The 26,073-nt window shown below is 42.2% G+C and overlaps 1 protein-coding gene across 2 annotated transcripts in view; it reads left to right on the top strand.

Annotated features, from left to right (window-relative positions):
- LOC149139789 (beta-glucosidase 42-like) overlaps positions 1–26,073 on the top strand; it is a 185,715-nt gene that overhangs the window by 122,900 nt on the left and 36,742 nt on the right. Inside the window, exons 8-12 of one of the 2 annotated variants that reach the window (XM_089446346.1) lie at positions 15,567–15,682; positions 15,982–16,196; positions 16,325–16,356; positions 17,406–17,508; positions 17,616–17,724. In XM_089446346.1, the coding sequence (XP_089302472.1) occupies positions 15,567–15,682; positions 15,982–16,196; positions 16,325–16,356; positions 17,406–17,508; positions 17,616–17,724 (575 nt within the window). Of the gene's footprint in view, positions 1–15,566; positions 15,683–15,981; positions 16,197–16,324; positions 16,357–17,405; positions 17,509–17,615; positions 17,725–26,073 lie in introns of those variants that run through there. The other variant, XM_089446347.1, reaches the window with a different exon arrangement.

Genomic DNA, 26,073 nt, shown 5'->3' with positions numbered 1-26,073 from the left:
GATGTTGGAAAAGTACATCATCTGCTCTGTCATGGATGGGTACTTGCAAATTTTTGGTGCATGGATTAAAATCTCCAAGAATGATTATGTCTCTGAGAGAGAAGTAGTAGGAGATGTCTGCATAGATGTCAAGGAAAGGGTCTCCCTCAAACACCTATGAACTGCGAAGTGTGATGTGGCATGTGGAAAGTAGAAAAATGTAATGCATTTGTCTCGAAGTAGGGGTCTACTCTGATGGATTCAGACCTTGTTGACGGTGTTGGACCCGCCAACATGTCAGGGGATCTCCCGGTAAGAAGTCCCAATTAGACCTCAAACTGTTTGGTGTAGGAGTCCCAGCAGTGGGTCGTACGATATCGCTTTGACCGCGGTTTCGCACAGAGGCAAGTAAGACGTCCCTGTTGGTAGCAAGGGTATGACAGCTGCGGCGAGTCAAGAAAGGTGCATGAACGGTTTTAACACATGGAAAGTGGGGTGAGTGCGCCCCTTGGAAACCTGTAATAATACTCGGCTTGAAAGGTAACACACGAGTGAAGATGCATCACCGGCTGGAAAGCGAGATAACAAACAATCCAAAGTGACGGTTAAACCAATCAACACATTTTAGTAAGATTCATACATACTTATACAGAATAGTCCATACATGCATGCGTAAGCAAACAAATACATATATCATTTAGAGTAAACAAGATAGTTGGAATACAATACGACATATGCATGAAACGTGTTGGCTTTGTTATATTAAGAAGTGTAAGTTCCAGTCATACAATACATCCATGTCCACCTGCTAGCCCTGATAGTGGAATGTTACAGCCACAACTGCCAGCTCCTCCAAAGAGATATACAAGCTCTGCACAATAGAGAAGCCAAATTTCGTTACAATATTGTTCAAGATTTCTCTAAGATACTCTATTGGAAACTTGGCTGACCAAAACCCTCTACAATGAGTTATGAGGGACTATATATAGCAAAGGGTGGGGTGGCCCTTGACATTCCCCTTTGTGACAGTTCATTTACTCTCATAACTCTTCATCTACTGTATGATTGTTACATCCAACTATTGACACTTGAACTTACACTTGACAAGACATTACATACAATCTGCACATGTACCCATGTGAGACAAAATAGGCTTGAGCAAGCCATGCAAGACATCACTATGACTTGGACAACTGTTGGAAGACCAACTCTTCGACATCCTCATGGTGGTTGACAGTAGTGAATTGATGCCAAGCTCGGTAGTCCGCGATGGTGTCCGTGTACTCTAAGGTGACATCTTTCTGGAAACGAACTCTTGCCTCCATAGCATCCGGGTACACTGCTCGGGCTCCTCTGTCCAACTCGTCTGATAGCATGCGCATCATTGTCTTGAGTGCGGCTGGACCAGCAACATACTTGTGCATGGTGTCTGCACTGATCACCAAGTCTGGGCTAGTGGCTATGTGCATCAACTCATCAAAGTACGAGTCAAGCTCCAGTCGGACCTGTGCCTTTGTCTTCGCCTAGGTGAGTGTCCCAATAGATGGGATCGCATGTGCGCGCATAACAACATCCATACTCCTGGATACACGTGCATGGGAACCCTGTAGACTAGTGATGAGCTGTGGGAGATCTTCATAGTTCTGGATCTGACTCCGGATGTGTGCCTTCAGCGGGACCGCTCTGGGCTTCATCATCTTAGGCAAGTGTAGTGGGGCTCCCTTGTATCTCATTATCCATGTTTGCATGTAATCAATAGCAGCATGCACGTTCGACAAGATATGCGCTCTCCTAGCGTATCGTTGCTACCAATCGTTGAGATGGACCACTGCCTTATGCACAGTACCAAACCTGGAATACAATGCCTGCATGACTGTGTCAAGGGACAATACTTCATCCAGTATAAATTTCTTAAACTTTTCTCGGGCAAATGCTGTAACCAATTCTCCTCCCTGCTTGGCCGTTTGTAGCTCCTTAGCCATTCGCTTGTTTTCAACTATAAGGAAGCAAACACTCGAGTTAGTGGCTTCGGCATATGCTCTGGTAACATTGGCCAATGCTATTGGATGTTTGCGCACGTCTGTCGAGTTTTGTAGATGTTCTATGCTAAGAGCAATTTCACTTTTCTCACAGCAATCATACAAGTAGATAAGCAAAATGCAGATAGAACATATAAGCAGATCTTACAGAAGACAAATCAGAAACAAGAAAAATGAATGTGTTCGTTTCGGCCGTCAACAGGATGCTTCAACCAGCAAAGTCTCCTTTGGTCAGCCAGCCCAGCATGTGTCACAACAACCCTCCTGGTAGCTCGTACTTTTAGGATGAGAGAGGAAGATGTGAGTTCAGTTGTGTATAAATTCTCTCCAACTTTTCCTGTATATATATCCATCAATGAGGGTGTGTGACACATCTGTTGGGCATGTGAGCCTACATTACAAAATTGGCTGACCTTGCACATATAATTTATTAAGAATAATAAATTCAAAATATAAGTTATGCTCATCGGATTAGGACTATTTTTATATGGATTTTACACCTCTCAGAAAGAGGAATCCAACAAAAATATTAGCCTCTTAATCTGAGCATCAGAACATGGAGTTTGGACCTAGTTGTCCAATTTTAACACTCCCTCTCAACTAGGGAGAACTCCATCTATTAGTGCAATTAACATCGTGAGTCATCCCGCCGAAACTTGCTTTGCTGGCTTCTTTATTTCAGAACAGAAGTGGGTCAGTCACAAAGACATCATTCCCCGACTGACATAATCAGTCCAGAGGTCCCAGACCTCACAAATCTTGATCCCAGATCAAGTGGTTGGACCATGCCATCCTAGATAGAGAGTACGGCAATCTCTGATGCGTCCATCAGTCTTTGCTAATAGTCTCTAGCTTTTCCACACCTCATTGGCCAAATGAGAGGTACTTCCCATGAGCCCTGAACTCAATGGGTAGGATGCATACGGGGCACAGATTAAATGAGTGGCGAACCAGCTCAATAATCACAAGGGTGGGGCAGAAGCATTATGAGTGCTTATAGCTCCGAGAAGCTATCCCCAAAGCCCCCCAGAGCTCCCAGAGCTCATCGTCCAACAGGACCCATATCATAGGGTCTTTCCACGACACCAAGACTCTCACGGAAGGTTAGGAACTTGACCTTCCCCAGGGGCTTAGTGAGAGTATCCGCGACCTGCTCATCAGTTCCTATATGATCGAGCCTTACGGCGCCTCGCTGTACCATATCCCGGATAAAGTGGTACCTGATATCAATATGCTTGGATCGGTCGTGGAACACAGGATTCTCAGTCATACGAATCCCACTCTGATTATCACAGAGTATTACAGTGGTATCTAGCACATGTTGGAACAGCTCACTAAAGAGCTTCCTCAACCAAACTACTTCACAACAGGCCATACTAGCAGCAATGTATTCGGCCTCCGCGGTGCTCAAAGCCACCGACTTCTGCTTCCTGCTCATCCATGAGATCGAAGCAGAACCAAGATTGAAACAACATCCAGATGTGCTCTTACGATCCACCACACTGCCAGCCCAATCGGCATCAGTATATCCCCGGAGTATCACACTCCCGGTAGTGTATCTCAGCCCATGGTTTATCGTGCCCCGAAGATATCTCAAAAGATTCTTGGCACCAACCCAGTGAAAATGATGAGGCTCAACCATCTGTTGACTCAAAGTATTCACTGCAAAACATATGTCCGGACGGGTGTTCACTAAGAACATCAAAGCTCCTATGAGTTGACGATACTCAGTAGGATTGGCCAAGATAGGCCCTGTAGCGCTGCCACTCAACTTCTTAAAGTTGAGTTCCATTGGTGTCGACATGGACTTACAGTCCACCATCCCAAATCTTTCCAGAAGCTTCACAATATACTTTCCTTGAGAAAGGAGAATCTCTCCAGGTCTCTGCCAGACCTCCAGGCCTAGGAAATAGTGCATCAGTCCTAGGTCTTTCATCTCGAACTCAGCAGCAAGCTCCCTCTTACATTGATGAATGAGAGGGTCATCACCTGTCAGGAAGAGGTCGTCCACATACAGCACTAGAATGAGAGGCTTTCCTTCCTCAACCTTAAAGTAAAGGTTTGGATCAGCATTGCTTCGAGTGAAGCCCAGCTTCATCAAGTAACTATCCATCCTCTCATACCAAGCTCTGGGTGCTTGCTTTAACCCATAGAGGGCTTTCTTCAACCTGCAGACATAAGTGTCTTGATCTTGAACTTCAAATCCCAGAGGTTGTTCTACATACACCTCTTCCTTTATTGCACCATGCAGAAAAGTGGTCTTGACATCCATCTGATGAAGACTCCATCCTTGCGTAGCAGCAAGGGCTATGATGGATCGGATGGTGGTATATCGAGCCACAGGTGCAAATATATCGTCATAGTCAATTCCTTCCTTTTGAGAGAAGCCACGGGCAACAAATCTTGCCTTAAACTCTTCAGCACTCCCATCAGATCCATGTTTAATCTTGTAGAGCCATTTAGCGGTGACAACAGATTTGTCCTTCGGTCTCGGGACCACATCCGAGACATCATTCTTCATAATAGCCTCATAGCATCCTTCCAGACTTGATGCTTGATGGCTTCCTCAAAAGATCCAGGTTCAGATTGTATAATAGTACTCATGGCAGCTAGATACCCTTGGTATCTACACGGCTTCTTGCTTTCTCGGAATGTTCCCCTTGGGGCAGCATGACCCTCAGCATCTTCGAGGGTGTCCCTGAGCCATGATGGCCAATGTGTGGGGAAACCCTTTGATCAAATCTTCTTTTATCTTCAAAGTTCAGCAGAGAAAGAGAGAGAGAGAGTACATTTGCAACAGAAGTCAACCCTTTGACTTTCTCTAGATCTAAGCATAGATCATCTCCTATAATGAAGAGATCAGTTGAAGACATTCTGCTTCAAATGATTCTCAAGGTGACTCCTTCACCTATCATCGTGTTGCATCTTGTCCATTTGCTGCACCTTACTGTGTAGCACCATCATGCTGCCCATGATCATCATGCTGCTCATGATCATTGTGCAGCCCACACATCATGTTGTCCATGACCTCATACATTATGCTGCCCATGTGTCTTAATGCTGCCAATTCATTATGTAATGCTGCATCCAAGTATCACTGAGTTGTTCTCAACATCAAGCTGTCCATGATCATGCTGCCCATGCTCATGATCCTATCCATCATGCTGCTCATGATCTCATTCAACATTGTGTTGCCCATGCCTGTCCCTTAGAAGTTACCACAAAGGCGATCTCTGAATCTTCAACGAGATCAAGATCTTTACAAGAACTAGATCATGACTTTGTCACTGATCATTCTTGACACAACTTCTTCCACTATGCTGAGAATGTAACTATCACTGTCATCACTACAGCAGCACTTGACATTGCTTGAAACCTTTATCACTAATTCTCATTGTGCTAATATGCATAGACTAAGGTTGCTTCTTAAGTATCATTGTGATCTCCATTAATCCAAGACAGGGAGAATAGTAAGGGGTCACAGTTCTCAATATCATACTATACTGTGTCTCGCCATTATGCCAAGTCTGTCTTTCTGTTTCATGCCTCTTCAAGTATGCCTAGTTCCTGAGGTGAGAAGGCATTATCATGTCATACGTGATCTGGTCTGCCTGTATCCAAACACTACGATAGCATCTAGATCCTACAGCTATTAGAGGTTTGTACCCTCCTTCCTATAGTGTGGATCACACGAAAGAATTGAGTCGCTGTTTGCGGATACCCTAGCCCACAGTAATGCGTATCTTATGTTCTGCGGAAACCCTACCCCATTGTAATGCGTAGCTTCTGCTCCTTCATCACCCGAAGATTCAGGGACAGATTGTGAGTCTTCAAGAACTGCGCGTAAGTAGTATTCAATTTCTGTGCGTATAGATAACAGCTTATAGAGGATAGTTGCTACGTATATGCTGACAGCATTCCATATATAATCCAATTGCGGGCTTCTACGACTAACAACATTCCATATATAACTGAGTTGTACATGGATTTTCCAGAGATTAACCAACGTATCATCATATATATGAAAAGCGTATCACATTGCTGCGTAACATATTAACTGTCACCATAACTGCGTAAGGAATCAAATACTGCAGCTATGTCTTCCTCATTGCGGCTACGGCAGCGATCTTCATTACTGCGACCACTGCTGCTAGGGCATCACTGTATGTTTTCATAAACAGCGTGAGAAATGTTTTCATGACAGCGTATATATATATCAGCATATATGACTCCGATGATGTGAGTATAAGCCTCCAGGAGCAGCGTATCATGACTGCGTTCACTTCATCGATTCGGCTCATTACCAGCGTATATGTATATATATATACATGACCAGCGTATAGTGTATATGGTTTCCCATGTGTCAGCCTCATACATTTGTTGCATATGACAATTTATATGCATTCTCGACCAGCGTATATATTATTGATCAGCATCCAGCGTTTATGTAAGATTGTCCAACGCTTATAAACACTTTTATAAAATTGTCCAGCATATATGCAAGACTGTCCAGCATTTGCTCAGCGTACAACATTTTCCCAACGTCCAATGCTTATATTATTTCCGAGTGTTTTGATTATCCAGCGTTTCCAGCGTATACTTGTATGTAGATTCAGGAAACTTGAGTTTTGTTCCTCTAACCTACAGGCTTCATATATATTAGTGGCAGCTAACAGCGTTCCATTACAATGTCCTTCCATTATATCGTATAACTGTAAGTGGATTTCGGAGAGCGTATTACATGTCTGCGTGCTACAGCATGAACCACGTTACCGGATCTAGGGCTTGCGTGATGTGCCCACGCATCTTTGCCTACATCCTGACTGCGTTCTAATAAATATCTTCATTCCCTGTATTATATGACAGTGTGCTATATGACAACGATCAAAGTGTGTGGTCTCCACATGTTTCCTCAGAACGTATTTCTTTGCTGTGTTAATATGCCAACGTATCTGAATATATAGTTGTGACCGACATATTAGCTCCTGCCTGTAATCCTTTTCAGCTGTTCTATATACCAGATTGCGGCTTGGCTTCATATACCTTAAATCTCTTCGACCCACTGATCTATGACTCCTTAACTCCTATTGACTGTGGCTTGCTGTTCTTTGTTCCTTTGAGACTGCGGCTTACTTATTCCAGCGTATATATGTATAACCATTCCCAGCGTATAAAGTGGTTCCATATTGCGTATACAACATAAACAATATTGGATATATGAACAGCGTATCATAACTGTTCTTTATGTCCTGTGTTTACTTATATGCGGCTTCATTATTTCTTCAACTGCGTATTAGTACTCCTCTTGACAGCTACAGGTCTCCTTTTGCACTGCGTCCAGACCTCCTTGTAAGACATGACTGCGGCTTGACTGCAGCTACGTTAGCCTTACTGCGGTTGTCCCTTATATGAACACACGTTAACCTTTAACCTTACTGCGGTTTTTCCTTATATGACTGCGGCTTCCTGCGGTTAGGGCATCACCCTTGGGCCAGCGTATCTGTTGGTTCTCTCCTTCCAAAAACCCAGACGTGGAGAGGAGATCACCTCAAGAATACCTGTTCTTCGATGATGATTGCTATAGATAGAGTTTGTCTTCACCTCAGCTCTGATACCATGTCGAGTTTTGTAGATGTTCTATGCTAAGAGCAATTTCACTTTTCTCACAGCAATCATACAAGTAGATAAGCAAAATGCAGATAGAACATATAAGCAGATCTTACAGAAGACAAATCAGAAACAAGAAAAATGAATGTGTTCGTTTCGGCCGTCAACAGGATGCTTCAACCAGCAAAGTCTCTTTGGTCAGCCAGCCCAGCATGTGTCACAACAACCCTCCTGGTAGCTCGTACTTTTAGGATGAGAGAGGAAGATGTGAGTTCAGTTGTGTATAAATTCTCTCCAACTTTTCCTGTATATATATCCATCAATGAGGGTGTGTGACACATCTGTTGGGCATGTGAGCCTACATTACAAAATTGGCTGACCTTGCACATATAATTTATTAAGAATAATAAATTCAAAATATAAGTTATGCTCATCGGATTAAGACTATTTTTATATGGATTTTACACCTCTCAGAAAGAGGAATCCAACAAAAATATTAGCCTCTTAATCTGAGCATCAGAACATGGAGTTTGGACCAGACATGAGCACTCGTTTCTCAAACTGTGCACGAGATGTGTGATCCTTCGGAGTCGACACTCTACGCGATTGCACAACTCTATGTTGGGACTCATCGAATGCGATGTTGTGCATCTCTCCCTCCAGATTGTCTCCAAGGATTTTAGTGTCTCCTTGGTCGCTTAGGACTTGCTCCTCTTCTGGATGCGGTGAAGCTGGCGGGTCGACCTCTTGGTGATGAGGCATGAGGTCAATATCTTGCTCTAACTCCTGTTGCTCCATGTCCATATCCATCTGTTCAAGTGCTTGTTCAATCTCTCGAGCAAAGTCCTGCTCCTGCGATTGTTCACCCTGTCTGCCTAATGCCAGTTGTTCGAATGAGTCAACTACCTGTATGGGCACAGTTTCATCTGTCTGTACATGTTGCGCCCCCTATTGTACCTATTTGTGTTGCACTTCCTTCTCCTGTCTGCGCAACTCCTATTCCTTCCAGAGTTTCTCCTTCAACTCATGCAACTCCTTCTCTGTTTCCTCCATTCTCCATTTTTCTCTTTGCCTTTGCATGTTCCTCTTGTCGCGTTGTTGCCTTTTTGCCTCTATTGCCAAAGCTACTTTCTGCACAAGTGGGTATGCTCGAAACTTGCAGCTTTGTTCCTCCTCCATGCTATCGACAACCTTCCTCTTGCCCTTGTCGCGCACTGGTATGTTTACCTCTGCTGCTGTTGCTCTTCGGGATGCTGCTTCGCTTACCATTCCATAGTGAGATCGACCGGTTCATTGGGTCTGGAGACGCTGTGACAATATCTCCATGGGTCTTCCTCCGCCCAATGACATGCCCCGTGGATCCAATCAAACTCTACTCTTGTGCAGTGATCTTTCACAAAACAATGCGGGTCATACGGGTTGTAGCTTTGGGCATCGAATGAATATTTCTTCATCTCCTCTGCTTCGACATCCGCATGCTTGAAATTTCGTATCTCATATAACCCGATCCGCAACGGAAGAGCGGGCCATGGTGCTTTCTTCTTCTGGTGCAGCTTAGCTGATAATCCTGCCGAGATGTGATATGATACTTCCTGTAGGATGAGTTTGACCAAGGCAAACTTCGATAGAACATGCGGAGGCTTCTCTGCACTATACATCCATATGAAGGTGCCGGACAGTGAGGCATACCAATCTACTATATCAATCAATGCCTCCATTGCTGGCTTCGACATGCAGGGTGGATCATGTTCAAATATCATCTTGTACACTGGGGTGACAAAATGATCAGACAACTATGTGATAACTCCTTTGAAGTTGCATTCAGACAACATCTTACAATAAGTGTTCACAAAGGTCTCCGCTGAGGTCCATGCCCACTTCAAACCAGGGAATTCTTAACGGGCACAGATTGCATCCGAGATGTAGGCGGACATGTAGATTTCTACTTGCATACCTTTGGGCGGTTGTCGAGCTCTTGTTACCTATTCCTTCAGCTGGTGAGCCAACATGTCGGACCAGTTGCATGCTTTGCCTTCTCTAGCTAGTTGGTCCAATGCGATCACCCAACTCTGCGGGAAGGTTTCTGTGCTCTCTTGGCCATATAAGCGACATGCAAAGATGACCAAGTATTGATACGCCTTCCACAGTATCTTCGTCTTGTAGACCTGATTGGGTGTCGTTTTGAATTTGGCCGGTTCCTTCACCCAGTTCTTCAAGATATCTCTGGAGTTGGCATTGCTGCTAGGTATGCTAAAGGGAGTCTCCATGGTGATCACGGGCTTTGACATATGATACATCTGTTCATAATCCTATGCCTTGAAGGTAGCAATCTCCGTCCCGCTGACACTGCTCAAAGTCATCGTCTCAGGATCAGTGTGCGAGACAATCCAGTGTATCATGTCCACACATGGGAACACAGGATACTTGCATGTAATTTGGTACAAGCCAAACTTGTGGATGTTCTCATAGACTTGGCGGTCTTCAAGGTCTTCCCCAAATGTGCTTGCAAATGCATCATTGACCTCTTGCCATTTCAGTTTGATGTCCTTGTCTACAATCAATTTGGTGTCTTCATAGATTGACAAACTTGTAGACACTCGCTCAATTCCTGCTCCAGTTGCACTTCCGTTAGTGTCCTTTGATCTTGCTCTCTCGAAGGCCATTAAACCTGAACTGCTGAGAGGCGGACGAACACCTACTAGATATGGAGACATAGCGACATGCATGGCAAGAAATCTGTCAGTTAAAACCAAAGCAAACTTGAGGAATGACATGCAACATACTTGGGGATTGACTGGCAAGGATTGCGCAATTTTTCCTAGGAGGCTGGGAGAGTGGCTGCCAAAACTACGCAAAAGGTAGTTTGGGCTGTCTGGAGGCTAGTTGACTATTGGAATTGCGCAATGCACAATCTAGGCTAGCCTGTTGGCTGCTGGAATTGCGCAATGCGCAATTTCTGCTGGCAATGGTTGCAGGCCCAATGACTGCATTGCGCAATTTTCTGGGCCAACAGTCACTGCCTCTCAAAATTGCGCAATGCAAGACTAGAGGATAGTCACTGGGCAGAAATGCACATTTTCTGAGAGGAAGGTAGAGCCTTCCCTCTCAGGATTGCGTAATGCTGTCTTGGTGAGGCAGAGTCCGGGCCAAGGTTGCCCAGACCCCATCGATGGGCAACTGAAAGCAAATGTGAAAGTGAATGCATGGCGATACTGAGTGTAAGCAGGAGTGAATGATCGTGCATGCAAACAGTGAATGGAAGATTCAGAAAATGGAACAACATGCATGTGTGTGAAGCGAGTCACCAAATTGGCGACTGTTCGTGCAAAACAGTGTCATGCATGCGACATCAGTGAGATGCTAACGAAAACTGAAATGGTGCTAGTACAAGCTAATATGCATGCAAACGATAGCAAGCGTTCACAAAAATCAAGCAAACAACACTCACACAAGCCAAAACACAAAAAGCGACAGAAATGCTGCAAAAGACAAGTTAAGAGGACTTACTCTTAAATAGCTGCGCTGGATGTGTTGAAGACTCCTGGATGTGCTATCAGATGTCAGAGCTCCAAGATTGATGTGAATAAGTGAGCTCTAAAGCGTCAAATAAATAAGTTTGAGGTTCAGACATGCATGCCACAAATCTAGGAAAAAGCGACACTTGGAGGAAAGATTCTAAAACAATCTTTGCATGTAACCTCCAACTGCTAAAAATAGCTCCCTAAAATCTAGGGATGCTTTTTGCATGTTGCTTTTTGCTATTTCGGGAAAAAGTAACCCATGCATGCAAGTCAAGTTTTTTCGGACCCGAGCGGAACCGATCAACCAAATGGCACATGCAATAACCTGCTTGACTGAAGGGAAAATTTGTGCATTTCTGGGAGGGAGATGGGCTGGCTACCCAAAAGGATTGCGCAATTTCTGGGTTGAGCAGCTGACTGCTGCCCAGAATTGCGCAATTTCTGGGCTGAGCAGTGCTGCTGGGATAGATTACGCAATTTTTCCAGTGAAGGTTGACAGGAAGATTTGCGCAATTCTAGAGCCTAGCAAGTTGCCAGTCAAGATTGCGCAATTTCTGGAGGGAAGGTTGGTTCCCCTCCAGAATTGCACAATTTCCTGAGGGAGCTGCTCAGCGTGTAGCTGGACCAAATCCGGAGAAACAACCTGTGAGGAGGATGCAATAAGCTATCATGCACAGGTTGCCAAATCTGCTAGAAAACCACTGAAGCTTGTGTACTTGACAGTGCAAGACATGTCACTGAGGATGGTTGGTAGGGAGGCTCCAAAACAAAGCTAAGGCAAAATTTTAGAGGGTGGCTGTAGCCGCTACAACAGACCCACAAAAATCTAGTGTGCTCATCCAAAGAAACCAATGTGACATGGCTCTGGAGGGATCTTGTATAAGACACACCACACCCCCTAAGCTTCTAGCATTGTTAGACCTTCTCTCTTGTCGGCAAGATCATGCCTAGTGGTACCCATGAATTGGGGGTGGGATTCGTAAAGGACTCGCATGTGTCTCTGTAAGAAAAGGAGGTCAAGAGATCTAATCGCGACATGAAGCTTGCCTGAGGAAGACCAAAATACACCATTATAGTTCAAACAACCGATGGAGATGGTGGAATTGCGCCCCTATCATGTCCTTCATCTGAAAGGGACTACCATTTGGCCCACGGTTGGGAATCTCCCTAAGGAGCTAAATCTCAAACGATGGCTTTGAGATCACGGATAACCACCCATTTCCCTTCTTTTCGTGAAGTTGCAACCTAATCTCTAGATAACTTGAGCTGCACTTGTTGGGATTTGATGAGGTTGGGATCAGGAAAAATTCTCTGTGAGGGTGGGAGGGAGGTAAGTCTTGTCTTGGCCCGAAGAGCTCTCATACAGTTCTCGAAGGTTTGGGAATGAATGAAGTGTGAAATTGGGACCCAACTATGCACGATCAAGTGTGGTGCCCTTTAGATCCAACATGCCAAGGAGGAAAGATGTACCCATCTAAAGGGGCTCTGATGGAACCATTTGAGGAGGCATCCCACATACTCTCAAATTAAGTTCTACGGTACGATGGAGGCACTCCTGGTTCAATTTTGCTTGTACAACCCCTTCAATCATTGTAAGTGGGGTGGCGGGGGGGTTGTTCCCTAGTTTCCTTTTATGGACAACTTCAACCCAAGAGTTAAGTGTTTGTTTGTGTTACTGCTTCTTGTTTGAAAAGTTCCTTTTGTGAGTGCATTTCATATTGTAGGTTCTTGATGTGGGAGAGCTCCATTTGCAATGTGGGAGAGTCTATCAATGTGTTTTGTAAATGGATATTTTCATTTTCTTTCATTTTGGAGACTAGCTATTTGAGGTCTACCGCCTTGACCCAGAGTCCTACCATTTTCATGCTCAAGTAGCTCCACCTGTTGCAACAAATTTTTGACTAGGGACTTTCAAAATGTGAAATCCTGTTCCATAGCTATAATCACGGGGCTATACGTTTGTTCCAGGTTCTTATCACTCATGGAGGAAAAATATGGAGCTCCAAAAAATATATCTCTACAAATGATTAGTTGTCCCACACTCAATTTTCACTTTAAAAATTAAATCCCTTCAAAATCTTTCGTGGGCATGCTGAGAATGGCAAACTTGGGCAAGAATCTTTTGCGTAAATGGCGAACTCGGGCCTAGAAAAACCCTTCGTGGAAATGCTAAGAAATACAAGGGTTTGCAGAGCAAAGTCAATGGCCATGGATTTATCCCATCCACCATTCACAAGAGAATAACAAGAAACTCACTGACATTGATGTTCTCTTTTTGCTTAAGAACAAAATAGATATTGTAAATAGAACAAAAGATCTTAAGCCCTTTAGGCTCATGGCTCTAGTGAGATGCATCTAATTGATCACCACAAAACATTTCCACAAGTTGTTCTTTTGGGCAATAAAATATCGTGATGTAAAAATTTCCATTGCAAAGTGAGTAATCGCTAGCTGATCAAGCTCATAGCCCATTGTGCTTTTCCCCATAATATCTAGGATCCATATCTGATTGTATATGTTTTTGGTTTGATTCACATTTCTATTGACCTAATCAAGTTTACCCATATCATCGAAGTATGAGGTCCAAGCAATGTGCGGTGCATGGATTCTAAAAAACAGTGCAATGTTTGACCTACAACATCTTTCCTACAGGAATGTAGTTAGTTGCATTATCAATTATTATTTGAACTACATTGTCCACACCAACCCCCATAACCATATCCTTCAGCTTACTATACACATCAACAGATTTCAAAAATCTGATTTGTTGTGGGCAAGAAAGAAGGAAACTAATACTGGTTTGGGACTTTCCATGAGTCCATCCTTGGGATATGATGGTGCAAGCTGTTTTATTATAAAATTGTTTAAATTCTTTAAGGATTCATTCAAATCTTTAGTCTCCTGTTGTAAAAGTTAACCCCTCAAATCATGAATCTTAGGACCCTTGAAGACAGAACAACATGAGGTGGGCAGAAATGAATGCTATGTTTGCATCACACCAAAATCAGCCAATGTATCAGCAAGCAACTATTCTTGCCTCCTTCCATTGACTATAAATGACGGGCTGAGAACTAGGTGTGTTGTGGGGTACAGAGAAGTTATCCATCTTTTTTCTCTATGGGTCAGGTGTGGTATCCTGTTTGTTTTATCTTGGGGAATGAATCTAAAGTATGAATAGCTAGGATGTTTGTTGGCGGATTTCAAACGGTTGCCATCGTGGTGTAAGTGTTCTCATAATTACTCCCCATCTCCTATTGGATTTCTTTTTGCGCTTGGCTTTATCTGCTGAAAAAACTTCAACAGCTGCTGCCATTTGTTTTTTAAAAGCAATTGGCACCTTTTTATACCTTCTAACTTGACCCGTAATATACCCTAACTTGAACTTCATCCTGTGTATATCTCTCCCCTTGATAGCTTCCCACAATGGTTGCGTTCAACTCTTCCCAAGCCCAAATCCTTGTCGTGGTTCGTGCAGGGTCTTCCATTCTTAGAGTCATGGGATTTTCTTAACCGGTAGAAAAATTTCGCAGATAGAAATATAATTCTGTCTTAATTTTTAAACAACAAATCAGCAAATTCAATATACAAGAATAAGGGTTTAAAATGCAAGAACTTACCTCCAAACTCGCACAAGAATTTGGTAAAACATCTTCAATCTGGTAACAAATAGGTAGATAGAAAATGCAGATCGATCCCCTCCAAAATCAGCCACAGCACAGCTCCAAATCGACTTGAACAGCTGCTGAATGCTATAGATAGAATTGATCCAAATGCTTAAAATGGAAAGCATGTGAGGTAAGAAGGGCAGGGATGTGTTTGTAAAGAGAAGATTAGGGTTTTAGGGGGTTCCGTTTCCTTTTTTCTTCAATACTTATTAAGCCCATGGGAAGGTGGCTCAAATAGCACTGTCGAGCTCGGCCCAAGTCATGTGGGAGATGGCTGTCATCAGTCTGACTTGGCCTCTGGCCAAGTCAATGATAGACCAGTCCAAAACAGGCCGGAGTCCAGACTCAGTTGAGTTCGATAACTTCGGTTGTGAATGCTGTATAGTGCCATGATGCATAGTGAACTCAGTTTGCAAATATCACGAGGCATTCAAGGCGGTGATAATATTGCCTTAATATATCCCAACAGTTTGAAATAAAAATATTTTGCTGATATTTTCAGATATTTTCCCCCATATTGCCAGTAAGTTATATTTAAGATGCTCAATTTTGTATTCGCTGACATGATATTTGCAACATTGGATAAATTCATCTTTTCCAAAACTTTTCTGAAATATTTTTGTTAGTTGCACAGAAAACATTTGAACTGCATAATTTCTGCTGTGTTGGTTTTTATCATTTATGCATAATTGATCTTGGCTTATTATCTTTCATTCTTTGAAAAATATTCATGTAAACTTCTGTACACTTCTCAGGATAAACAAGGGGGTGTGATAGGTATGACAGTAGATGGTGAATGGGCAGAGCCCTTCACAGACGCCGAAGGGGATAAAGCAGCAGCACAAAGACGACGTGAATTTCAGTTTGGCTGGTACGTTTCCTATTGATATTTTTCCTATCACTTGGAAATTATTGGCTTTTTATGTCAAAATATTATATGGTCATAACATATATAAATGGGCATCTCTTTCATTGCTTTATGTTGCTCAGTTACTAGATGTCTCTCTCAAAGCCTCCAATGTAAATTTTTATTACACTAAAATTTTATCTAACTATTATAGTTGTATCCTCTTTGAAAACAGAGGTGGATCTTGAAAAAAATATGTACGTCCAATTCGTACTTGGTATATTTGAAATGAGTTAAATAGGGTTCATAACTTCATATTGCAGGTTCCTTGATCCTATATATTTTGGTGACTATCCTGCAATCATGCGAAAGAAGCTTGGTGATCGACTTCCTCAATTTTCACCTGATGAGGTTGCTGTATTGCGTGGGTCATTGGATTTTCTTGGACTCAATCACTATACAACACGTTATGTGAAACCATCTTTCCGGGACTCCAAAGAAAATGAATATTATGCTGATCAAGATATACATAGCATTGGTAAGCCCTAGAAATGTATATTAAATACACAAATACTTACCCCCATGGTTAAATCATTCTTTTTTTATTTTTGCGAAGAATTATTGAAGACTTGCCTGATTGCCTGATTCATAGAGTGGTTGTTGCAGCTGAATGGGAGGGAAACACCATTGGAGAAAGAGTAAGAAAATGCTCATTACTTTTCATTATGGATGTCAACTCATAGTTTCTGTCTCTTTTAGCTGTATCTGAGAAACGCTTTCCCGAACATGCATGTACCCCTTTTGATTTTCTAATTTTGTATTACCCATCACTGGCACCAATGCACTCTCACAAACACGTATATACATATGCACACACCCCAAACAGATCCCTCTTCGCACCAACAACACTACTATGCAGGATAATAGTTATAAGCAATAACATCAGCTGAACCACTTCAATTACATTGTGTCCTTGGTATTTACAATGCCACTTTGGGTTTGAGTCGTTCATCACATTGTGATCAGTAAACACATGGAAATATGACGGCACTACATCCATTATGCAAAACATTTAATACACTACTGCGTATGTAACATTTGGAGGGATCCACAATGTAAATTGAAGGCCGCCAAGTCTTGAGCAAGTCTCCAAAACATAAAATCTTGTGTAACTGTTTCCAATTTGTAGAGTCATTTCTGGATAAGATATCCTCTGAGGTACTTTGATATACCCCTCTTTTAACGTAGAAGCTTCTGCCAAGTAAGGAACTCTATTGTCTTATGTTGTGCAAGGTAAAGTTATCACTCACTTAAGCTAAAGGGTTGGTTATCCCTTGAGCATAAATATATTAATCTCCGTGCATTGTTCAATAGATTGGAATTACTATGGTGCCTAACATTGAGGCTTTGCTTTTTGTATTACTACATATTGTTTCACACATGTTAAATTTTGGCTGGTCCTATTGCTTGACATCTCCATGGAGGTATATCTGCAGATGGCAGAGCATAAGAGATTCTAATTCAGTATTCTATCATTATTGTTAGAGTTAGTGGTGTCAGTATAGAAAGAAACATGGATTTAAATTTAAGTCCAGAAGAGTATTGAGGCATACTGCTTCTCTTATGCCATTTTGTAAAATAGAACATACATACTCTCACTATCCTTATCTTGGTGCACCTTGCTTATTCTTTATGAAATATGACGGAATTCTTTAGTGACACAAAAAAAGTTCCTTATACATGCCAGGCTGCATCAGAGTGGCTTTATATTGTTCCATGGGGTTTCCAGAAGGTATTGAAATGGTTAACGGAGAGATACAACAGACCTCCTATCTATGTCACAGAAAACGGTAATTTCCTTTTACATCTGAATCCTTAAAGTTGATTTTTGAATCATAGGATACATTCCACTATTATATGTAATGTAGAGTGTTGACTTCTTTCTGGTGATCCGTAGGAATGGATGATGAGGACTCTGAAATCACATTACTTGACCAAGCTCTTAATGATACAAAAAGAGTAAATTATTTCAAGGGCTACTTGAAAGCTTTGGCCGAGGCCATCAGGTACGATACCTCTCAACGGATTATCAACTGTTACCAACTGTTACCAACTGTCTTTAATTTTATTTTTATTTTTCAGTATAGAATAAAAGAAAGATTTTAATATTTTGTCCTTCCACTACAAAATCTTATGGGTGAAAACCATCCTTAAAAATACCAAGGCAGCTATAAACTACTACCTTTCTATCCGAACATACTATATCAGTCTTCAGCTTTTTACATATTTTGGTACCTTTAATACTTGTCGTATGCGGCTACGCACTTACAGAATTGACTGGATAAAAAGTTAACAAGTTTTCTAATTTTCCACACTCAAGTCTGATATCTTGTCAAGAAACTTTATGAAGTCCATTCTGGTAATCCAAAGCTCATCCAAACTTTTAAACTCCTAGCAACCTCAACACCCTTTTGTTGTTCTCCGATTCATCTAAATTTTCAATGTCCTAGCCATGTAGACATTCTCTTCATTGGTGCTTGTTTCCAGCCTTTCCAATTCACCCTGACATCTGTTCCTTTTTGATAGGTTACTCCAATCCACTCCCAATTTGGCTGTATTTCTCAGTGGGCCCATGACTGGTCTATAAGTATCACGAAGTTCCTTTCTTACGCCATAATTAACATTCCTCATACATCTCCGTGGCTATAATAAAGCATTCCTCTTTGTTGAGGAGTGAGGTCATTCTACTTCTTACACCTGGAAGTGCCTTTGTCACTTACATCTTCCTTGCTGCAATTTTAATAGCTTTTGTTGATAAAATTTATCACAAAGCAATACCCATCGCTGTCTGGTTCTTAGGTTGCCTTCTCTTCTAAGTTCATGTTGCTCTAAATGACTTCATGCTAGATAAAAGTTTGTTGGCTGTACATAGCAATGGGATTTTAAGAACACAAAGACGATCTACAATATCAACGGTTTCTTTATCAAATCCTAATCCAATCAGGTAGAATCCCTCCAATTTTATCACAACATTTATCATGATGTGTGCCCATGAGTAAGAGAGACAAAACAACAAAACAACAATTCCTTCGAGTGTAGTGAAATAGAATAAGAGGGGAAGAGAGTGAATTAGAGAAGTGCCCTTAAGCATTTATCACACTCAATCCAGCAATGAATTTAGGTATTTTACAAATGATAATTGTTTGTGTATTCAAACATATCCTTCTAGGGTTGGAGTACTAGCTCCAAGAAGGTGATTAGGTTGACTTAGTCATAAATGATAAAGTGGATAATTTTCTCATATGTAAACTCATTAAAGCTCTTGATGCACTAAGTAGTGGGTTGACATATGGCCTTAACTCAAGATTATTCATACTCCCAACCTCACTCTAATATTGTTTAGAACATAAAGATAGAAGATCTATGGTGATCTCTTCATCAAATCCTAATCCAACTATTATGTAGACACCCTTCAGATTTATCATAATGTTTATCAAGATGTGTCCCCATGAGAAAGAGAGAGAAATACTTAACATCAAAACAAGAATACTCCCATACGCGAGAGAGAGAGAATGAATTAGAGAAGTGCCCTTTAGGCATTTATCACAATTGATCCAGTAATGAATGTATATATTTTACACATGAGGAGTGTATATGTATTTATACACATCCTTTAATGGTTGGGGTGTTGGCCTTGTTACCACAAAAGTTAGCATCTTTAGCCTAAAGTCCCAAAAATAGGTTACTATCCTTGTGGAACTCAGGAGGTTGGCCACTATCACCTCACCAACTCTCTTCACTTTAAACCCAAGAAAGAGTTCCTACTAAGAGGGGTTTCCCTAAGGATTAACTAGGTTCACTTCATGTAGTAGTAAGTGGGAGTAAAGAGAGCCTAGAAGCAATGAAAAGAATGACGAAAACATGGATAGGGCTTGTGTGATAAGTGGAAGGGAGACTATTGCCTTATGTAATTAGGCTACGAAGTCATTTAATCAATCTCAAGAGGGAAAGTCAAGGAAATATAAGTAGACATTTGACGTGTTTTGCACACGTTGACTTGGTTCAACAATAGACTTAGGGTTAATAAATGAAAGAATGTGAAATATTGTACTCTTAAGTTTGATGATTATTATCTTACGAAGTTATGAGGAAGATAGTCAATTAAGATCCACTACTCAAAAGAAAATGGGGTGGCCCCTACCAAAGACCATCTACATACACACCTAATACTTAAATGTAGCATGTGTAATGTTGAGATCTTGAAGGTAAATGACACAAGGACTATGTTGATTGTGTTACATCACCACTACATGCTCTTCCAGTGTAGCATGGCACTCCTCTTATGGCCTTGCTTTTGTTATTCGAGTATATGGGGATCCAAGTTCGTGTAACTGAGCCCCCCAAGTAGCGGATGATATCCTATCATCCCATTCCATCCCATCCCATCCCAGTAGGTTTTTAGCACTATGGTCTTCGTGCCCCATTCGAGCCAAGCTACCCACTTCTCCGTGATCCATAGGCCGCCTACCCATAGCTTGGATGCTGGTCTAGGCACAACTATTGAGATTCTGTTAACTCAATCAATAGCTTAAACTGGTAGTGGTACTAGGTATGATACAACAGGTATTGGCTCAGATATTGACGCTGACCGAACTAGAACTTAAACTCCCACAGCCGCTCATCGTCGAACTATAGTTGGTGTGGCGTGGGAATTACGTGATTTACCTACTTTAACCTCCAAATTTGCACCCTAGAGCATGTATCCATAATATAGAAATTAACATAAATGAACAACAACATGCATACCCGAGACACCTTATCCTCCATGACTTGGGGCTAGCTTGCTCACAAGTTATTCCATTAACCATTGGTTCCAATTCAAGTTGCAAATGGAGTCAACAAATCCTTATATAGGTTTGAGCTCCAAATCCTCATACAATAAAATTTGATTTATTTTCCTAGATCCAAAGACAATGCAAGGCGCCTCTCCCCGCCAGACCTCCTCCTAGACACATCACAATAGACAGAGAATGATTAGCAACTTCTTCCCTTCGGCCTCAGATGTAAGTAGCAACATCTCATCTACTCTCCCTAGGGTCATGTAGTTGGATTCCTTGATGGTTTTGGGGGACCCAAATAGGGTGAGATTGCCTTGCTCACCATTGACCATCAGATTCAGGAGAAGTTGATCCCATTGGCTTCATCTTCAACCCTCCCTCCCTTCTGTGGCGTTGCACAGTCCAACAGCAGACATACTTCGCATTTCTCATTTTTGGTCATCTCATATGACTTTATACATTCTCTATTTGTACTTCTATTCCATGTTGGCACTATTTTAGTCATATCTTAGTCTTATTAGCTTTGGAGTCACAATGGAGTCGCATTTGCACTCCCACATATCTTGCATTTATACTGGATGTATTTTCTTAGTCCTATTGACGTAATTTTGTGGTCACCCGCGGGCATTAATAAATCTTTCTTTTCTTTCTCCAAAGAATACAATAAAAATGAGATCCTCAACAACTTGCTTGGTAAAAGTAGTAAGTAGTTTGTTGAGATCTCAACTTCCTCCAACAAGCCACTCTAGGAAAGCAAAAAAAGTTTTACTCTCTCTAATAAACTCCAACAGCCAATTCAACAATGAATAAGCTAGGAGTTAGTTACAATTTCTTTCCAAGAATAGAAGAAAGTAGTTATGGATCCTTCTTTTGCATGAGGATAGACCAATTCATGCTCCAAAATAATAAATCTGATTTTAGAAGAGTCACATTTGTGACAAGACATGTGCATGTAAGTCACCTCATCCACACATGTGGTGAAGTAGATCCATGTAGAATGAGTCAAGTGGATGTGCATGATCCCAAGGTGGATGATGTGTTGGAGAAGCAAATAAACACTAGAAATAGATGGATTCCCTCATGGAGATTTGTGCTAGGTGATCTCATCAAATGCATGTACACATGTGCTATGATGACCTCCATGTAGTTGTCCCCAATGAATGGTATGCCACTATGGATGAAAATGTAGAGCACTCAAGTAGAAAAGTGCCAAGTCACCAAGTCTAATATCCAACCTCAAGTGATGTGTCATAGGGCCATCCAATCAAAACCCAAGATGCTAGAAAATGATGAATTAGAAGAATGTTCCACATGGGCAATTATCTATCCATAGATCACCACTGTGAGACATAAGTAGATACTTTAAACTCAAAATATCTCATGCCCGCATGTTAACTGTGTTGGGTCCTTCGTTTTGGGGACACAGTTTTGTCATGTTTGAGTTTTTGACCATATTTTGACCAAACGTGACCGATGGAAAGTTGCGGAGAAGGCAGTCGAGGAAAGAGAAGGAATCCGCTAAAGTTTGGCAGTTGTGGAAGATCAACCAGGGAAATCAGGGCACATGCAGTCACAGTCGAGCCTAAACATTCGTTAACAACAGAGGAAGTAGTTGCACCGAAAATGGAAGGGCAGAGCATCCGAGTAAGAAAGCAGCAGTCTAGGCGAGCGGAGTACTTAAAAGCTGAAGGAAAAGCCAAAACTAGAGAGATAGGAGTGTACTGAAATGTTGTCGTGGAGCCTATTGAGCTCGCATGACTCTGTAATCACCTGTCCTCCTATTTGATCGTATTCCTAGTTCTTGTTTTGTGGAGAAGGCATCTGAGCCTGAATGTAATGATGTAATGTTGGTTGAAATTAATGGAAGAGAAAGTTGCAAGGATGTTTGATGGCCTACTTGTGTTGGTTTTATGTGACCCCCTTTAAAATTTTATTATGAATGCATGTGTGTATTCTATGTTCTTTTGGATGCTTTAGTTGTTGTCTTCTATAATGATTATATGTTTGATGCCATAGTTCTAAGTTTGAAGAGTATTGGTAGCCTTTGTGCAGTTCCTCCCGATACCTAGTTCCAATCCCTTAACTAAGTAAGGTTGCGGCGCGCCTTGGGTGAGACACCTTATTCTTCTTGAGTAAGGTGAAAATGTCGACATTATGCTATACTATGGCAGACTCTTTATTGGCCCCTGTTCCCAAACTCAGGGTCTCTACCTGTCCGTCATTTTTCTGCCAACAAATGGTTTCGTTGCTGGGACTTGAAATTTTCCAAAGGGATCTGGAATATGGTGTCGAGAATCTTTAAGAAGGATCTACAAGATTGGTGGCATGAGCAAGTAGAGCGGTTTGCCCCCCAACAAGCACAACTCCGTCACCGAAGTGCGAAGCGGCTGAAGGAAGAAGTTTTGTATGTAGAGCCTGCAAGAGATCAATACAAGATCTTTTAGTGCAAGTTCCCAAAGGACCTCTACAATTGGTTGTGAAGGCTGCAGATAAAAGAAAATACCAGCAACCAAAGCTGATCTTTTCGTACCTGGACCCAAGCTAATCTTGTTGAATTACATTGGCTCGACATGGACCTAACTCGAGCTGTCGACTTCTAGGTGGAGACCGCTCTAGAGTGGTATATTATCGAGTTTGCTGTAGAGGGTCATCAGTCCTTCTCTAAGGCTGAGGTCGTATTCAAGTCATGGTTGCGAGGGACACTGTTGAAGGAAATCCCGTTGTAGATTAAAGTTTTAATGGTAGAAGAGAACTTACTAGTATTACAAGGCCCACCCATGGTAGCTTAAAACCTCGGTACTGGGGGAAGGGCCAAAGGGGAGGAATGCTACTTGGCCGAGAGCTATGAAAATATTGGAGAAATAGATGTGGATGACTTCCGGAAGGCTAGAGGTTTGAGAGCACAAAGGCGAGCACAGATAGCTGTAGAATGGTGGGAGAAAGCTTTGCAGGAAATCTATAAACAAAAAAAGGAGCTACGCCAAGTAGGAGCGGTGTTAGGTAGTCTAGAAATACGAGAAGGAGAAAGAAGTCGACTGAGGTTGCAAAGTGATTGGAATGATGCTAGAGTGAAACCTGGTCCAATAGGAGAGGTCGAGACCATCACAGTGACAGAGGTTGAGAGAAGTAGTAGAGATTTCGCTTCGCCGGCAGAGATGGGAACGCCAGATGAATCGGACCCTACTGGTTTCAAGGAAGGCCCAGATGATGACATGCACTTCACTTTGAGAAGATTGTTTTCCGAGAATGATGTGTCTCTCGTGGGTAGCGATTCATTGCCCAACAACTTAGGTAGTACCTCCCCCAACTTTCCCTTGGTACTTTATCACAACCCTGGTCAGTTTTTATCTAAGTTAGTTAAAGTTATAAAGGTCCACAATGTACTCACTACCTATGAGGTTGATTCCTCTAGTGGTAGAAATAGTAATTGTAGTTTGGGTCCCCAAGGATCATCAGAACCGGGCTCCCAAGGATTCATACTTGTTTCGCTAGTTCAACCGTGTATGGATAGTAACATGGCGGGATCCTTTACTCGATATCCTGAATTCTTTGGGAAAGGGAATGAAGATGTCGAACAACATTGGTACTTGTGCGAGGCCATTTGGAGAGCTCGCCAAACTCCAGATGCCACAAAGATTATTGAATTTCAGACCACTCTTTAAGACAGAGCACTGAGATGGTTCATCAAGTGGTCCACATTACAACAGAACCCGACGATAGATGAAGTCCGACGGGAGTTTGTTCAAGAGTTTAAACTCCCTCAGACTAATCAACAGGGGCTATCGGAACTATGGGAAATTAAGCAGAGGGAAGGAGAAACTGCCTGGGAGATGATGCAAAGATTTAAGGATGTTATTGGCAAGCTAAGCTACCCTATCGACCCCAATCATCAACGAGATTGGTTCATCAAAGTGCTATTGTCACTTACCCGCACACCGTTGACTCAACAAAAGATTGATACTCTGCAAGATGCCCTAGAATAGGCAACATGAATTGAGGCCATGGCAGGATACCCACATGAACATTGAGGAGGGATGGTCTCCCATGACCCCACTCTCATAGGATTGCAGCATCAAATCGTTGATTTAACAAAGAAGCTAAGGGACATGCAACCAGTACGACATTCGCAACCGCACATATGGTGTACCAATTGCCATATTGAGGGGCATCACGCCATGGAATGCCCAAGTCTAAGAGGCTCGAGCACTCCCTCCGTACTGGCGGGGCTCTCCACATCTTTGCCTATTGCCAGAGTTGCGCAGGTTGGTACACAAGGGTTATATACAGGACACACGCAATTCCACGCCTTTCCTAACCAGCAGAGTGCAACTCCTACCGAATATTGTGAAACCTGTAGGACCTACGGAGTCTGGACATCTCCCTCGTCTCTGTCCAATTTTACAAAAGTATTCAAATGTCCCAAACAATGTTTTTTGTGAGTTCTATGGTTCACCTACTCACCACATTGATCAGATGTAGAGCATTAGATGCCCTAGCTGATTGGCTGGATCATTCTACTTACAGGATCAATGAAGCTCCTCGAGGATGAGGAGGTGGAGGAACAAGGGGGGAAGAACAAGAGGCAGAGGTTTGCCCTATTGTTACAATTGCAATCAAGAGGGACATGTTGCAAGAGACTGTCCGCTTCCCAGAAGACCCTGGTGGTCTTAGTGCAGGGTCAACATGCATGCAACAGAAGATTGCCCAGAGCTAATTGCCAGTTAGGAAGAGCGCAACCACCAACGGGGAGCAAATTTAATTAATGCTGAACCAAGGGAACTTGAGGCAACTCCCATCTCAAACATTAATATAGTCAATCGGTGAAGGAAGAAGACTAGCGCTGACTTGGGAGCCACTAAACAACCAAGAATCATAAAGCCGGCCTCACCTAAGCGCTCGTATGACTCCAGCCAGCAGAAGAAGTACTTCAAAGAGGCCACATATATTTTTAACAAATTGACTCCAATTGTTGAGCCCCAAGGAGAACAACCAGAGCCTTCAAAGGCCAAAAGCCTGGAACTATTGCAACTTCACTCCCAACCTATAGCAGAATGGTTTAAATTGTTTCTGCAAATTGTGAACGATGAGAAAATGCTCAGACAGTTGTGGGAAAATCTCAAAACTGTTGTCAAAGATGGGGCGACTGGGGAAGGACTCATTTATACCAATTTACCCGAAAGACACTCTAGACTGGTGCATAGGAACAAGAAAAAGATAGGGATGGAATTTCGAATTGATGCCCAAATTGCAGGATTCCAGATCAAGGATACATTGCTAGACTTGGGTTCAGATGTGAATATCCTACCAAGGAAAACCTAGGAAGCATTAGGAACACCTAAGTCGGTGTTCTCTCGTATTGGACACCTAATCGGCTAATGGTTGGTGTGGAATGTGAACAGTCATTGGAGTTCAAGAATCCACTTGGTATATGGAAACCAAGGGTCATTAGAATGTATTATAAATGTACATCATTTGTGAATAAAGGAAACTCACGTTCTACCTAATTTGTTGTCTATTTGTGTTTGTGTTTAACATGGTATCAAAGTGGGCATTTTCCTGCCTTGCTCAAGTGTGAGC

Source organism: Pinus tabuliformis, chromosome X, assembly GCF_031772625.1.
Source record: "Pinus tabuliformis cultivar Carrire ecotype Pingquan chromosome X, CPIR1, whole genome shotgun sequence".
NCBI lineage: Eukaryota > Viridiplantae > Streptophyta > Pinopsida > Pinales > Pinaceae > Pinus > Pinus tabuliformis.
Note: the sequence above shows the minus strand (reverse complement) of the source record. Positions and strands in the feature narration are given on the sequence as shown.